We start from the raw sequence: 14,891 nt of genomic DNA on the forward strand, positions 1-14,891 counted from the left end.
GATATTATTACTACCGAATATTATTTTCAACTTCTTAAACAATAATAATATAATTTAATGAATTTTCAAATTTTTTATAAACTCATATTTCTTCCTAATCTTATTCTAATCATTTATTTCTTTTGTATACATAAACTAAATTAAAACTTTTATTAAAAACAATTACTATTATTATTACTATATTTTTCGATACCCAGTAACATCCAAGCAGCCCTATTGTATGTCACTCACAAGCATCCAAATCACACAATTCTTACTATTATTAATATCATTTCTTATTAATCTCAACTATCATTATTATTATTATTATTATTCTTATTATTCTTACGTCATTTACAAGCATCCAAATCACACCATTCTTCTTCTTATTATTATTAATATCATTATTATCATTATTCTTATTAATCCCAATGTCCCCTCTTACTTAACAAAATACCCCATATACTTTTAACAACTCCAATAATCCCACCAACTCTACTCATTATTATTATTTTAATTTATTCCACTACTACTATTTGCCTCTCACAGTTATTTTATTTTGTCACCCCAACACAGTGTCTTAAATCCAAAATTTAGAAACATGCAATTCTTCTTCTTATTATTTTTCAATCCCTTAAGCCACATATAATCATATATTTATTTACTTATTTAATTTTTAAAATTTCATTGTTTAGATCTATTCATCTAATTTTTTTTAATTTCCCTATTTTCATAAATGAAACAACCTATATTCATAATTTCAATTTTTTGATCTTAAAATAAATTAACTAAACTAACCCTAATCTAAATTAAAATTTTCTAAAGATTATCTAATGTGTTCAAAATTAACTAACGAATATAATTGAAAAAACTCTAGGTGCTTTTGGATCAATTTTCTTTTGTTCTTTTATTCTCATCGGTTGCAAATACATATATACAGATAAGAGATACATCAAGACTCCTAAACAAGGAAAACTCCTAAACAAGGTAAAACTAAACAAGGAAGAATATATGTACAAATTACAAACACAATATTTGCCTACTATGCCAATCAAGGCTTACCAAAAACTTGTCAATCAAGGCTTACCATAATCGGCTTGCCAATCAAGGCTTACCATAATCGCTAATACTCCCCCCACCCCCCAAGTTGGTGCATGAGGATTCCGAACGCCCAACTTGCGAAGAAGAAAGTCAAACTGTCATTTTCCCAAAGCTTTCGTAAAAATGTCTGCGAGCTGCATGGAAGTATAAACATACTTAGTGTGAATATCACCATTTTGTATCTCATCACATACAAAGTGGCAATCAACTTCAATATGCTTTGTTCATTCGTGAAAAACGGGATTAACTGCTATGTGTAAAGCCGTCTGACTATCACAGTACAAATGCATAGGGTCAGAATGCATCACACCAAGGGTAGACAACAATCCTTTCAACCATTTCCATTCACAAGTTGTGGTTGCCATGGACCTATATTCCATTTCAGTAGAAGAGCGAAACGTTGTATGTTGCTTCTTAGTCTTCCAAGAGATTGGCGAATTACCCAAAAGAATAAAATAACCAATCAAAGATCGTCGTGTTAAAGGACAACTAGCCCAATCTGAGTCACAATAAGCATACAATTTCAGGTCGCAATCAAAACGCAAAAGAATACCTTGTCCCGGATTGTCTTTCAAATATCGAACAACTCTCAAAGTTGCTTCTCAATGTTCATCCTTCGGTTGTTGCATGAACTGAGCAAGCATATGCACATAATAAGACAGTTCTGGTCGGGTAATCGTCAAGTAGATGAGCCGACCCACCAAGCGTCTGTATTATCCAGGATCATGTAAATCAGAATTCGCAGCAAGTGCTAATTTATGGTTTTGTTCAAGAGGAGTCCCAACCGGCTTGGCTCCCAACAGCCCAGCCTCAGAGATGATGTCCAGTGTATACTTGCGTTGACATAAGAAGATACCATCTGAGTTCCTCGCAACTTCAATCCCCAAAAAATATTTTAATTTTCCTAGATCCTTCATATGAAAACACCAACTCAAATAATCTTTGAACTATTGCACATCCGTTCCATCATTTCCAAATGTAATTAGATCATCAACATAGACAAGAACATTGAGTTGAATGTGTTGAGCTTCATAAGTAAATAATGAGTAATCAGAATACGACTGCTTAAATCCATAACCTGTTAGCGTTGCTGCTAACTTGGCAAACCAGCACCTGGGTGCCTTTCGCAGACCATATAATGACTTTCGAAGTCTACAAACTTTACCTAGTGTTGGAGACGCAAAACCAAGCGGCATCTACATATATACCTCTTCATCTAACTCACCGTGTAGGAAGGCATTATGTACATCCATTTGATGCAGTTCCCAACCCTTTGCAACTGTAATGGCAAGAAACGTTCGCATTGTGACCATCTTTGCTGTCGAGGCAAAAGTCTCATTGTAATCTATGCCTTTGACTTGTTTGTTTCCAAGAATCACTAAGCGCGCCTTGCATATCTCGATGCTTCCATCAGAATTATATTTAATCTTGTAGACCCATTTGCTCCCGATTGTTTTCTTCCCGTGAGGCAAGTCTTCTACTGTCTATGTTTCATTGTCTTCAAGAGCTTGTATCTCCTTTCTCATCGTCTCTCTCCAACATTCATCTTTTATTGCCTCAGCATAAGTGCTTAGTTCACACCCTGTGGTAACAGATGCTAGAAAGAACCGATGTTGTGTAGAAAATTTATCGCAATTCACATAATGTGCTAAATGATAGGGTGTACCTGAGGATTTTGACTGGAACGATGAACTCGCTGAGGGGCTTACTCGAATGGTATGTGTTTCATAGTCTTTCAACTAAACAGAAGATTGCTTAACCCTTTTTCTCTTGCCAAACTGTTCCTCAGACACCATAGGTCTTGACACGTCGGTGTCCCCCTTGTCTCCTACTTCAGTATTCCCATCAGTAGCCATCTCCATATTATGACCCATCTCAACATCAATCTCGTGCTCTACATCCGAGACAGAAGCCTGTTGCTCCTCCATGTCATTCTGCATATATGGGTCCTCATCATCTACAGAGAAATTCACGACTTTATTCTCAGTCAAGGAAGAGTTAACAACATTGTTGAAGTACGGAAATTCTGCTTTAACAAATATTACATCCCTTGAAATAAAATATTCACCGCTTTCCAAGTCATATAACCACCAACCTTTCTTTCCAAACGGATACCCAACAAAAATACATTTTCGGCTTCGATTAGCAAATTTGTCTTTATCACAATTCTGGTCATGGGCATAGCACAAACACCCAAAAGTTCGAATGTGCTAATAAGAGGGGGCTTGTCTGTATAAGATCTCATATGGTGTCTTACCATCCAATAAAACAGATGGTGTCCTGTTAATCAAATATCTAGTTGTAAGAACACATTCACCCCAAAACTCAATAGGTAAATGTGCCTAAAATCGCAGGGCTCTCGCTACATTGAGAATATGACTATGCTTTCTTTCTACACGCCTATTCTGTTGTGGCGTCCCGACACACGAAGTTTGATGTAAAATTCCATGTTTAGCAAAATATTTTTTCAAACACATAAACTCAGTACCATTATCACTTCTAACAATTTTCACATTTTTTTTTTTCAAATTGTCGTCTCACCATTACGATGAAATTTTTAAGAACACAAGCAACCTCATCTTTTCTATTCAACAAATATATCCACACTGTACGTGAACAGTCATCAACGATTGTCAAGAAATAAATACCTCTACAAGAAGTAGAAACCCTATAAGCTCCCCATAAATCATAATGAATCAGGTTAAAACATTCTTTAACTTTATTATCACTAGAAAAGAACACTTCTCTAGTTTGTTGAGCTCTAAAACAAATATCACAAAACTTATTATTCACACCATCATTTCTACCAATACTATCAACTTCATAAATTAAATCTACTACCCTAAAAGAAGAATGACCCATTCTTCTATGTCAGAGCTCATAAGATGTAATACTAGTTGTCTTGTAAGCACGAATAGGAGCCACTCCCTTCAGAAAATAAAGCCTCTTGCGTTGTTCACCCGCTCCAATCAGCATCATCCAATTACGGTCCTGTATATCACAAATTTTATTAGTGAATTGAACAACAAGATTGGAATCATCAAGAACCTGCGACACAGAAATCAAATTGCATTTCAATTTAGGTACAAACAAAACATGTCGTAGTTTCAATTTTTCTTCAAAAGTCACAGTTCTTTCTTTCAAAGCTTTGGTCTCTGCTCTATTTAGCAACCCAACCGGACAAGGCATAATATCACACACGTCATTCAAACATTCATATGTGTCGGTCATGTGATGCGAAGCCCCTATGTCAATAATCTAAGGCAAAATATTTTGCTTACCTGTCAACCTCTCATTAGCACCACCTTTGCGTGAGTTCAACATGGTAAGAAGTGTGGCCCATTGTTCGTCACTCAACCCACTAATTCTTGTTCTATCAGAATCAGTCACAACACTTATCCCACCATCAGTTCCTGACATTTGAACTGCATTGGCTCTAGCAGTCCCTCCACGTCCTTGATTTCCACCTGTACCCTGTTGAACGCCACGTCCACACCCACCACTACACCCACCTATGGTTGTGCGTGGCCTGTCACCCCATCATTCTGGATAACTAATCCATTGAAAGCAACTATCAACTTCAATTGTCCCTTCCGCTTGCAATTTGAGCAAATCACGGTCTTGTCTTTTCCATCCCCCTAGGTTTCGACCACCAACCTGCACTGCAAACTCATAGGGCTGCCTCTTTCTTCCTTTGTCCGAGTCATGGTCCGTACTCATTCTTGTTGTACGATCATAGCATAAACTCGATTTAGATTCGACAAAGGTTCGGTGCTCAGGATATTGGAACATATTGTCCCATATCCATCTTCATCTAATCCCATCAAGAATTGATGAACTCTTTCTTCTTCCTGCTTCTTCTCAAACTGAGTGGTAATGTTACATTTACACCCAGTACAAGTACATATTGGAATTGAGTCATAATTGTTCAGTTCGTCCCAAAGAGACTTGAGTCGACCATAATAGACAACTATGTCTTGCCCTTCCTGCTTGCAATTCACAAGATTTGATTTCAATTGTTGTACACGTGGACCATTCCCAATAGAAAATCGCTGCTTGATTTCTTCCTAAAGTTCATTTACGTTTTCCATGTAAGATATGGTTGATTGAAGTGTGGGTTCAATGGTGTTAAACACCCATGAGACAAGCATTGAATTGATGGTCCACCAATCTTCAAGTTCTTGTGAATCGTTGTCCAGTTGTTTGATGGATCCATCCACGAATCCATATTTCTTTTTGGCTCGCAAAGTTATACGCATAACACACACCCATTCATCATAGTTCTCACCTTTTAGTTGAACTTGGGTAATTATATTACCTGGATTATCATTGGAAGTCAATGCATAGGGGGTCAGTATTTTTCTATCAGAGTTGGACCCTCCATCATCTCTTTTCTTCCCATCACCAGCCATGTGTATGTTTAGCTCACAATGGCTCTAATACCATGAAAAAACTCTAGGTGATTTTGGATCAATTTTCTTTTGTCATTTTATTCTCATCGGTTGCAAATATATATACATAGATAAGAGATACATCAAGACTCCTAAACAAGGTAAAACTGAACAAGGAAGAAAATATGTACAAATTACAAACACATATTTGCCTATCATGCCAATCAAGGCTTACCATAATCGCTAATAATAATATATTAATCTAGGGTTAGAATCTTACCTGGAAAAATCTGAACTTCAAACTCTAGACCTTCAAACCATTAGCCTTATGTTCTCCAATTCTCAAATTTTTGGTTAATAGAGTTTTCTGAATAAAGAAAACAAAAGGAAAATCTAATTTACACCAAATATTATTAATTGTAAAAAGACTCTTTTACCTTTAATGAGTTTAATTAATTAATTAATTAATTTTTTATTTACTATTTTCTCCCTAAAGTTTATTTTGAGGTGTTACAAATTTACACTTCCAAACGGTTGACGATTCCTCTCTTATAAAGGCTGCTTTCATCAATCGACGCATGAAAACTTGGCCCAAAAGAAAGTCCAATCCAAAACTTAAATTTGATTCCAAGTGAAAGCCTTACGGTAAATAAAGCTAGGCCCAAAATAACATAAATCAAACCCATACAAAAAAGTAATCCAAAGAAAAAACGCAAGCCCAAGTCCAAGTTCAAACATTGTAATTGCCCAAAAGCCCATATTAAAATTTAAAAGGCCTAAATCCATGTCAACAATTAAGGAAACTTGAACAAGCCCATACAGATAAACTAAATCCAAGTTGGCCCGAAGCAATTATGTAAAGCCCATGTTAAAAATTAAAAGCCTAACCTAAAGCCCATGTCCGAACCTCATTAAAAACAAACCATGGCCTGACCCCGAGTCTCACATTCAAAATTGACAACCAAGCTCAAAGTCCTTACGAAATTAAAACTAGGACCAAAGCCCAACTGAAATTACTGAAGCCCAAATCAAATGTTCTCCAATGCACAAAAAGAAAAGTAGTGATGTCCTACACTTTGATAGAAACGAGGAAGAAGAAGGTTAAGTGGAATATGATTTCTTAGACAAAATGATATCCATGGAAATTGAAATTAATATCAAAGTTGAAGAAGGAGAAGAATATCTTAATAAGTTGATGAAACTTATGCTAATCATAAGAAATAAGTTTCTAAAAAGCTTATTCAAAAAGAATTTAGTTTCAAAAAAAGGATAAAAAATCATGATTATAAATTGAATGAAGTGATGGAAGAAGAAAACCTCAAGGGCATAATTTTGTCTTTTGTATTTTTGTTAAATGTAATCGGGAAGCCAATTTTGATGGGACGTGAAAAAATAATTTCAAATATTGTGAGAGGGATTTCAATTAAATTAATTGTTAGGGATCTTAAGCTCCATAATTATAATTTTTTCTTGTCATTATGATAACATACCTAATCAAACTATTATCCACTTTGTGATACCAAAACAAATTAATAAGTCGTGTCTTTAAGAACACGATTATCATTGTTCTTATAAACACGAACAATAAGTTGTTTTCATAAGAACATAATCATAAGTCCATGTTCTCATAAATATGATTACTAAATAACACGATCATTGTTCTTATAGACACGAATAATAGGTTGTTTTCATAATAACACAATCATAAGTCTATATTCTCATAAATATGATTACTAAATTACAAGCACTTAAAAATGAAATTGTATTCATATAAATATGATGATGAAGATTCCGATTATATTTTTTGTTAAGAATCATAAAAGTTTGTCACTTAAAAGGCAATATGTGGACTCATAGTGAAAGATAAAATTTGAAATGTTCTAGAAGAAATTAATTGAAAATTCAATGCGAAAACAAGCTTCACTTCGAAAAAATGATTTTCATACTTAAATTCTCGTAATTAAAAAGGTAGAGTGTGTTTAAAATCATGATTTAGAAAATACGTCGACACTTAGTGGCACGCGTGGCTTCCAACACACAGCGCAATGACAGGTGAGGCTCCATTAATACGACGCGTTTCAGTGGGTTGCCGCCTTCCCACTTAAAACGACGCGTTTCACGAATTGGACCTCCCGACAACGGCGTCGTTTTGCTAAACACTCTCCTGAGTTTCCTCAGTACGAAAGGAATCTCGTTTTCCTGAAAGTGCGAAAATACAGCAAAATCAAAACAAAAAACAATTTTAAATAAAAAAAAACGTTTTTTTGAATCTTTTTGTTCTCCGAAATTCCGAATCGCCCTACAACAAGCCGATCCGTTCGATCCTTTCCAATGGAGATCGACTCGGGTCAGATTAGTTCGTGTTCTAAACAGAACCAGATGATCTATCAGGAGTGGTTCAATTTCGCTGATTCAGGTTATCGTTTTTTCCAGTTCTTGTGATTTTTTTTTTTTTTGAATTTGCAAGGCTGAAATTTATCCTGAATTTTCGGTTTTGATCAGATTCCGATGGCCGCATTACTGGAAATGACGCCATAAAGTTCTTCTCCATGTCCAATTTGCCTCGCCCGGATCTCAAACAGGTTCTCTCTTATTGCTGTGTTTTTTTAGTTTGGGTTGGTAGAATCTGTCTTTAAAGAGAGTTATAGGCTTATATGAATGCTAATGCCGGAGAGGTGTGAGTTTTTGGGTTATTTGCGTGCAGTTTGCTGATTTGGTGGAGTGTTTAGATGATAGTAGCTTGGAAACTGATTTTATAATTCATATGAGGGTATAAGTGTGTGCTAGTCTGCATGGTGATTTGATGTCGAAAGAATGATAAAAGATGGAGTGAAGAAATCTATGTTTAATTAGTCAACTGCAGAAGTCATAGGCTGCTTCAAAAGAGTAGAAAGGCCTTTGAAAACAATCAGAATGAACCCTAAAATGGGATTTCCATAATTAATATAATTAAATTTTGTGCAAAAGGACTTACCTAATTGCACTCTTGGTGCCTAGTAAGCTAGGTAAGACTTAGTAAATTTTTGGACCTGATAGCATGGTTCTGGTTATTGGTATCCGGTAAGGTATTGGAATTCTGAATACAGTAGTCTTAATTAAACAGGGTCATGTGTTGCTAATTGTTTCAGAAGGATAAAATCCAGGAATGAAATTTCTTTTGTACCAGCATTTATAATTTTCTCTTTCTGTCTAGATGCTACTTTCTCTTGAAGTGATTGTTTTAGGAAAATCTTATATGAACTCTATTACATATTGAATCAAGAACTAGGGAAAAAGAAAGTTGGCACAAATGTTCAAACCAAGAAGGTGAACTTGCTTTTGTACCTTCTTTGGTAATTTCCATTCACCAAAAAGCAGGGATGTTACTAACTTTCCCTTCAGGGAGTTTGTGAGAAAACCCTACTTGTATAATTTGTATGATGAATATAGTTACTTGTCTCCACCCTTGGCTCTGGTTGTTTCATGTTAACATTTGGTGCATCTAGCTAACACTTGTGCTCTGTTTTCTAGTTAATTTTTTAACTTCTGTTTAATGGTTTTCTTTTGTTTATTCTGGGTTTCTTTTGCTGAGTGGATTGTGACTTGTTTTTTTTCCTCCTCTTCTCAAAGGTGTGGGCAATTGCAGATACCAAACGACAGGGTTTTCTTGGTTTAAAAGAGTTCATTACTGCCATGCAGGTGTGTTTAGATATTTTTATGTGTTTCTGTAGCAATTCATTTCTTAGAACCTGACCCTTCTTTATTTTATGTAGCTAGTTTCCCTGGCACAAGCTGGACATGCAATCACACAGGATCTCCTGCACAGTGAAGGTAAGCAGTTTATTTCAACTTTGTCTGTGTCTTTTTTTTTTGTATGCTTGGAATGGTTAAACTACATGTTTAAGTCGAAAACTAGAAGTTTGTTTCCTTATTGGCAAAGCATATCATCCAGTTATTTAGTTATTAATTTTTTAAGGTGTTTGTCTCTTAATGTGTTGCAGTTGACTTGGGAAACTTAAATCCCCCTCAAATGGAAGGCTTGGCTGCGTTACTAGCTGTAAGTCTTGTTTCTTCTTAATTTTATTTTCCATCTATTTCCTCCTCTGAAAGTTCTGACTTGTTTATTAAAAATATTTAGAAGAAAAAGCGTGCACACAAAACAAGTGATCCTGATATAAATGGTAAGAAGTTTCTTATTTTTAATAACAATAATACCATTATTGCTTTTATTCTTTTGGCACAAGTTCATTGTTTGGCAATGATGCAGGTAGTTCTCAACCACAGCCATCACCAACTGCTAGTTGGTTCACTTCAAAATCTTCGAAGAAGGTACTATTCTTTTGTGCTCTTGTTATGCTAGGAAAAGGAATCTTTTTTGTCACTCCTTATGGACTTGCTATCCACTGCTTACTTGTTTTATTTTTGTTAAATGTATTTTTATTCCAGCCTGGTTCATTAAGGCCTCTTTGGGCTATGGTTATATAACTGGATAGTTAATGATACTTCTGATTTGTGTATAGGATGAACTAATTCTTGTTACGTGATGCATGCTTGTCTATTTGTATCCTCTTTACACATAATTATACATTGCAGATAGAACTCACCCCAACTTAGATTTCATATTAATATAGTTATGTTTTACCAATTGAAAGAAGGCCCTCACCAATAATGATGTATCCTAGCATATTTGTCTTTCTGTACTATATAGTATGAAGGATTATGTGGCTGACCACCATTTTTTCTTGTAGGTCTTCCTTTTTATTTCTGGATATTTCTCTAATATCCCCAATTTCTTTTATTATGATATTATAATTGACTCAATTCATTTTATGTCCAGAGAAGATGTGTTGCATATTTCCTTCTGCTGTTGGTGTAATAATCATGACTATTCATGTGATCCTTGTCTTAACTTGCTCTTTCATTTCTAATGAGTTTCCTATGCACTTCTTCTAGTTTCTAGCCTGATCCGTTCTTTCCCTGTATTTCTTTGTATGTGCTCAGGTACCTCTATCTTCCGTTACATCAATAATTGATGGCTTGAAGAGGTTGTACATTCAGAAGCTAAAGCCATTAGAGGTTACATATCGTTTTAACGATTTTGCATCCCCCTTGTTGGTAAGTGAGAAATACACCCAGCTTTTAATTGCTTTCATCCTCAGAAATAGTAAAATAATCTTGATTCTAATAAATGTTTGTTTGATTTACATCTATTGCTATATTTTAAACCATGGACAATGATATATAATGAGCTTATCACTTGCTGTTGATGTGTTATTTGTTGCAGACAAATAGCGATTTTGATGCCAAACCTATGGTTATGCTTTTGGGTCAATACTCAACTGGAAAAACTACTTTCATTAAACATCTGCTGAAGAGTAGTTATCCAGGTGAATTATTGTTCTCTCACACCTTCCCTCCTTGTGCACGTGTGAAAAAGTCAGCTCTTGTTTATTATTTTCTTCATTTTGAACAGGAGCACACATTGGACCTGAACCTACTACTGACAGATTCGTTGTCGTTATGGTATCTACTGAACCATTATCTATTACCTTGTCATTCATATAGTCTTCAATTTTTTATTAATAAACAAAATAAAATAAAATAATTTTATGTTTTTAACTATTTATAAAAGCCATTCAATTTCCCTTGGTGAGCTCTTTAAGAAATGAAACCTAGTACCTTGCTTTCTGTTTCATATAACCTCGGTACAGAAATTAAAGTTCTGACGAAATAATTCCTTGCATTTGGTCAGCTAACTTGACCATTTTCTTGTTCTTACTGGAACCTCTAGCCATATTTTAGTATTAGAATGGCTGTCTGATGTTTTAATAGTTGGTGTGGTCTCCTAGTTTTGTTTGGCTTTTTTACTTTTTAGTTTGATTTTAAAAATTTTTTTTCTCTGTCCATCTTTCCCAATATTTTTTTTCATCTTCACTCACTAATCCTGCTTTTATACAGTCTGGACCTGATGAAAGAAGTATTCCTGGAAACACAATTGCTGTTCAAGCAGACATGCCTTACAGTGGTCTGACAACTTTTGGAACGGCATTTTTGTCCAAATTCGAGTGTTCTCAAATGCCGCATCCTGTGAGTTATTACTCTATAATTATCATGGAAATTTCTAGATTATCATTCTGTAGCACCTGAAACTTAATCTTTTATATGATCAAAGCTACTGGAGCACATCACGTTTGTGGATACTCCTGGAGTTCTATCAGGAGAAAAGCAACGAACACAGCGAGCCTACGATTTTACTGGTGTAACATCATGGTTTGCTGCAAAGTGTGACCTCATTCTACTGCTGTTTGATCCTCATAAACTTGATGTTAGTGATGAATTCAAGCGTGTGATTTCATCTCTTCATGGCCATGATGACAAGATACGTGTGGTTCTGAACAAGGCGGACCAAGTGGATACTCAGCAAGTAAGAATTTGTGCTGCTAATTAGTTTTATAGGTTATTTTTATAGATATTTCACTACATATTATTGTTTAGTGTCTTTTGACAGACATTTAACTTGCTTTCTGATTGGCTTTGTATTGTAGCTTATGAGGGTTTATGGAGCACTGATGTGGTCACTTGGGAAGGTTCTAAATACTCCTGAGGTTATGCGTGTTTATATTGGGTAGATTCTCTATCTATATAATAGTTCACTGCAATAGAAGCAGCTTCAATTTATTTGTTTGTTATATTGCATGCTTTTATTGCTATCCTATATTTCTTTAAGAATATATAAGATGAGACGTTTTCAAATCGATTGGTTCTCAACTTTACCTTTGCCCCTCATTTTACACATGAACCTACCATTATTGCATTGGTCTTATCCTGCCAAATTAATGTCTCTCTTGGCATTGTCAGCTCTTTCAACGACAAACCTGTAAAAGAAGCTGCTGTTGGTCCAATTGGGAAAGAACTTTTTGAAAAAGAGCAGGAAAACCTTCTTTCTGATTTAAAAGATATCCCCAAGAAGGCTTGTGATCGCCGAGTAAGTTCAGTAGTATTCACTTCTGCTTCTTTTCTTTTCCATAAATGGGATTTGTAGGATTCACTGGCAAAACACACTTGTTAGGGCATGAAAGGCAACCCAGGTTGAGAAATATTTAATCTCCAGGGGATTCTGATGACCATTGTTTTTCACAGATCAATGAATTTGTAAAACGGGCCCGAGCTGCCAAGATTCATGCCTACATCATCAGCCATCTAAAGAAGGAGATGCCTACTATGATGGGCAAAGCCAAGACTCAGCAGAGGCTTATTGACAATCTGGAAGATGAATTTGCAAAGGTTCCACATCTCTCTCCTGCAAATAACCTTGTAAACCAACACATTCAATTCACCATTCATACATTAATAGTACTCATCCTTGGTTAATATATATATACAGGTCCAGAGGGAGTTCCATCTGCCGGCGGGGGATTTCCCGAACGTTGACCATTTCAGGGAGGTACTGAGTGGTTACAGCATAGACAAATTTGAGAGGTTGAAGCCTAAAATGATACAAACCGTAGATGACATGTTGGGTTATGACATCCCGGAGCTCCTGAAGAGTTTCAGAAATCCATACGATTAAATGGATGCGGGCAGTTCTATGAGATACATATCTTGGATGAAGACCCAAGTGACTGGAGGCATGTACAGAGCCACCCTGCTTCCCTTCCATTGATATTTTGAAACTTGTCTGAGCAGTTCCTTGGCTCCTCCATGATGTCAGTCAGTATCATATGAATTATCACTCCTTTCCCTTTCATCAGAGGATTAAGTTGTAGTAGATATTGTTTTCTTTTATTTTGTCATACACAGGCAATGGAATAATGATCATCTTCATAATATCATGAATTCAAAGTCATTCTAAAAATTTGATTCATGGGTGCATCTGCAATATTAACCACCCGTTAGTGAAGATGAACGCAACTCTTCCTTAATACCACAATAAAATCCATGGATGAAGCCAACAATCATAGGGAAACAAAAAAGAGAGTACAATATAACACATACCCGAACACTCGTTCCTCAAATCAGATCATCGGAGACGCCTCTGCAATCTACTCTCCCTTCTACTTCTCCAGTCATTGGTAAGATTTTTAGGACATGGAAATTCAAGATGATGGGTGGAGAGTGCTAGTCACAGAGATTTGGGAATTCTCTCTCAAATCTCGACTTACAGATAATGGAATTCCTACTTTTTTAGGTTAACAATTTTGGAGTTTCTAAGATTTTAGGTTCAATTTCATAGATTTGGGGATTATTGAAACTAAACATATGAAAATTATTTTTCTGACTTTTTTTTTTCTTGGCACTTTCCAAGACCAAAGATAGCTTTCAAGTTTGCATTTACTCAAGAAACGAAACTAAGTGATTGAATAAACTCTTCAAGTAGGATGTGGAGAATAGTAAATGATCAAATAGAGGCTTCAAGTTTAAGAGTATTGAAAAAGAAACATAATGTGGATTAAATTTATTCAAGAAATAAAATAATATGATTAAGTAATCTTCTAGTTTAAGACTATGTTTGATTTCGTAAAATACTAAGGATAAAAATTGTTAAGAAAAACAATTTTTTCATGTTTCCTTTCACTAAGAAAAATAAGAGAAAATTAAATATAATTAAAATTAATTAAAAAATTATATATTTTAAAATAATATAATCAATAAAATGAATTTAAAGAAATATATGAAAATAATTTATTAATTTTAAATTTAATTTTTATGTTTCTTTATTTTCTTTTTGTTGTACTTTTCCTCAATTTAGGGTACTAAAAAAAAAAAGAAAGAGACCATGGATAGATTTTCTTCTTGAAATAAAGCGATAAGATTATTGAATAGACTTTTCTTCCCGGATGTTAATGACTTGTTTATCAGCTTTTCTTACTGGCTTGTGGGGCATTTTGTTCGTACGTGTTTTTAATGATATTTTGGTGAAGCCCAATGTGATCCCGTGGAAGCTTAGAAGGCAAGGAATTAGAGGTCTCCCTCCATCCTTTGTAACGGGTAATATTCCTGAGACGAGGAGGATAATGTCAATGGCAAAGGCTCCCTCCAGTGAATCACCACCGCCACTTGATTTTTCTTCGCCCGAATCTTCCCATATTTCAGTAAATGGACGAAGCAATATGGTATTTACAGTGAACTTAGTTGTTTTTTTCTGGCCTTTCAAATTTTCAGAAATAACCAAGATGGCCTGATCAATCACATTTGCACTCGGGGATGTGCAACTTCTATACGTGGCTGATCCTAAACTGGTGAAGGAAATGGGAAAATTGGTCGAACCGGGGAAACCACCTTATCTGCAGAAGGAGCGAGGGCCTTTACCGGAGAAGTGTGACATCCCACATCGGATAAGAGGAAAGTTTCTAACGCTATATAAGTATGGACTCCTCGTAATCCTGTATACACATTTTAAAGTCGTGAGAGCTCCTTTGGGTTCGTAAGGGGATGACGTTC

At 35.3% G+C, this 14,891-nt stretch overlaps 1 protein-coding gene across 1 annotated transcript; it reads left to right on the forward strand.

The window, feature by feature from the left end:
• Positions 1–7,631: 7,631 nt before the first annotated feature.
• Positions 7,632–13,312, forward strand: LOC117909484 (EH domain-containing protein 1). The gene is made up of 16 exons (XM_034823525.1): positions 7,632–7,887; positions 7,974–8,053; positions 9,081–9,149; positions 9,224–9,281; positions 9,452–9,507; positions 9,589–9,631; positions 9,718–9,779; positions 10,452–10,565; positions 10,735–10,837; positions 10,924–10,973; positions 11,409–11,537; positions 11,623–11,874; positions 11,996–12,075; positions 12,309–12,435; positions 12,591–12,734; positions 12,835–13,312. The coding sequence occupies exons 1-16, from the start codon at positions 7,803–7,805 to the stop codon at positions 13,018–13,020; spliced, it is 1,638 nt and encodes a 545-aa protein (XP_034679416.1). The 5' UTR covers positions 7,632–7,802; the 3' UTR covers positions 13,021–13,312.
• The last annotated feature ends 1,579 nt before the right edge of the window (positions 13,313–14,891 follow it).

The sequence above is a fragment of the Vitis riparia genome, chromosome 19, assembly GCF_004353265.1.
Source record: "Vitis riparia cultivar Riparia Gloire de Montpellier isolate 1030 chromosome 19, EGFV_Vit.rip_1.0, whole genome shotgun sequence".
NCBI classification, from domain to species: Eukaryota; Viridiplantae; Streptophyta; class Magnoliopsida; order Vitales; family Vitaceae; genus Vitis; species Vitis riparia.

Excerpts from the sequence above, each read along its gene's own strand:
- LOC117909484 (XM_034823525.1), top strand. The coding sequence starts at position 7,803 with ATGGAGATCGACTCGGGTCAGATTAGTTCGTGTTCTAAACAGAACCAG. Across the intron at positions 9,508-9,588 it reads GCTTGGCTGCGTTACTAGCT|AAGAAAAAGCGTGCACACAA; the intron begins GTAAGTCTTGTT and ends AAAAATATTTAG. Across the intron at positions 9,780-10,451 it reads CTTCAAAATCTTCGAAGAAG|GTACCTCTATCTTCCGTTAC; the intron begins GTACTATTCTTT and ends GTATGTGCTCAG.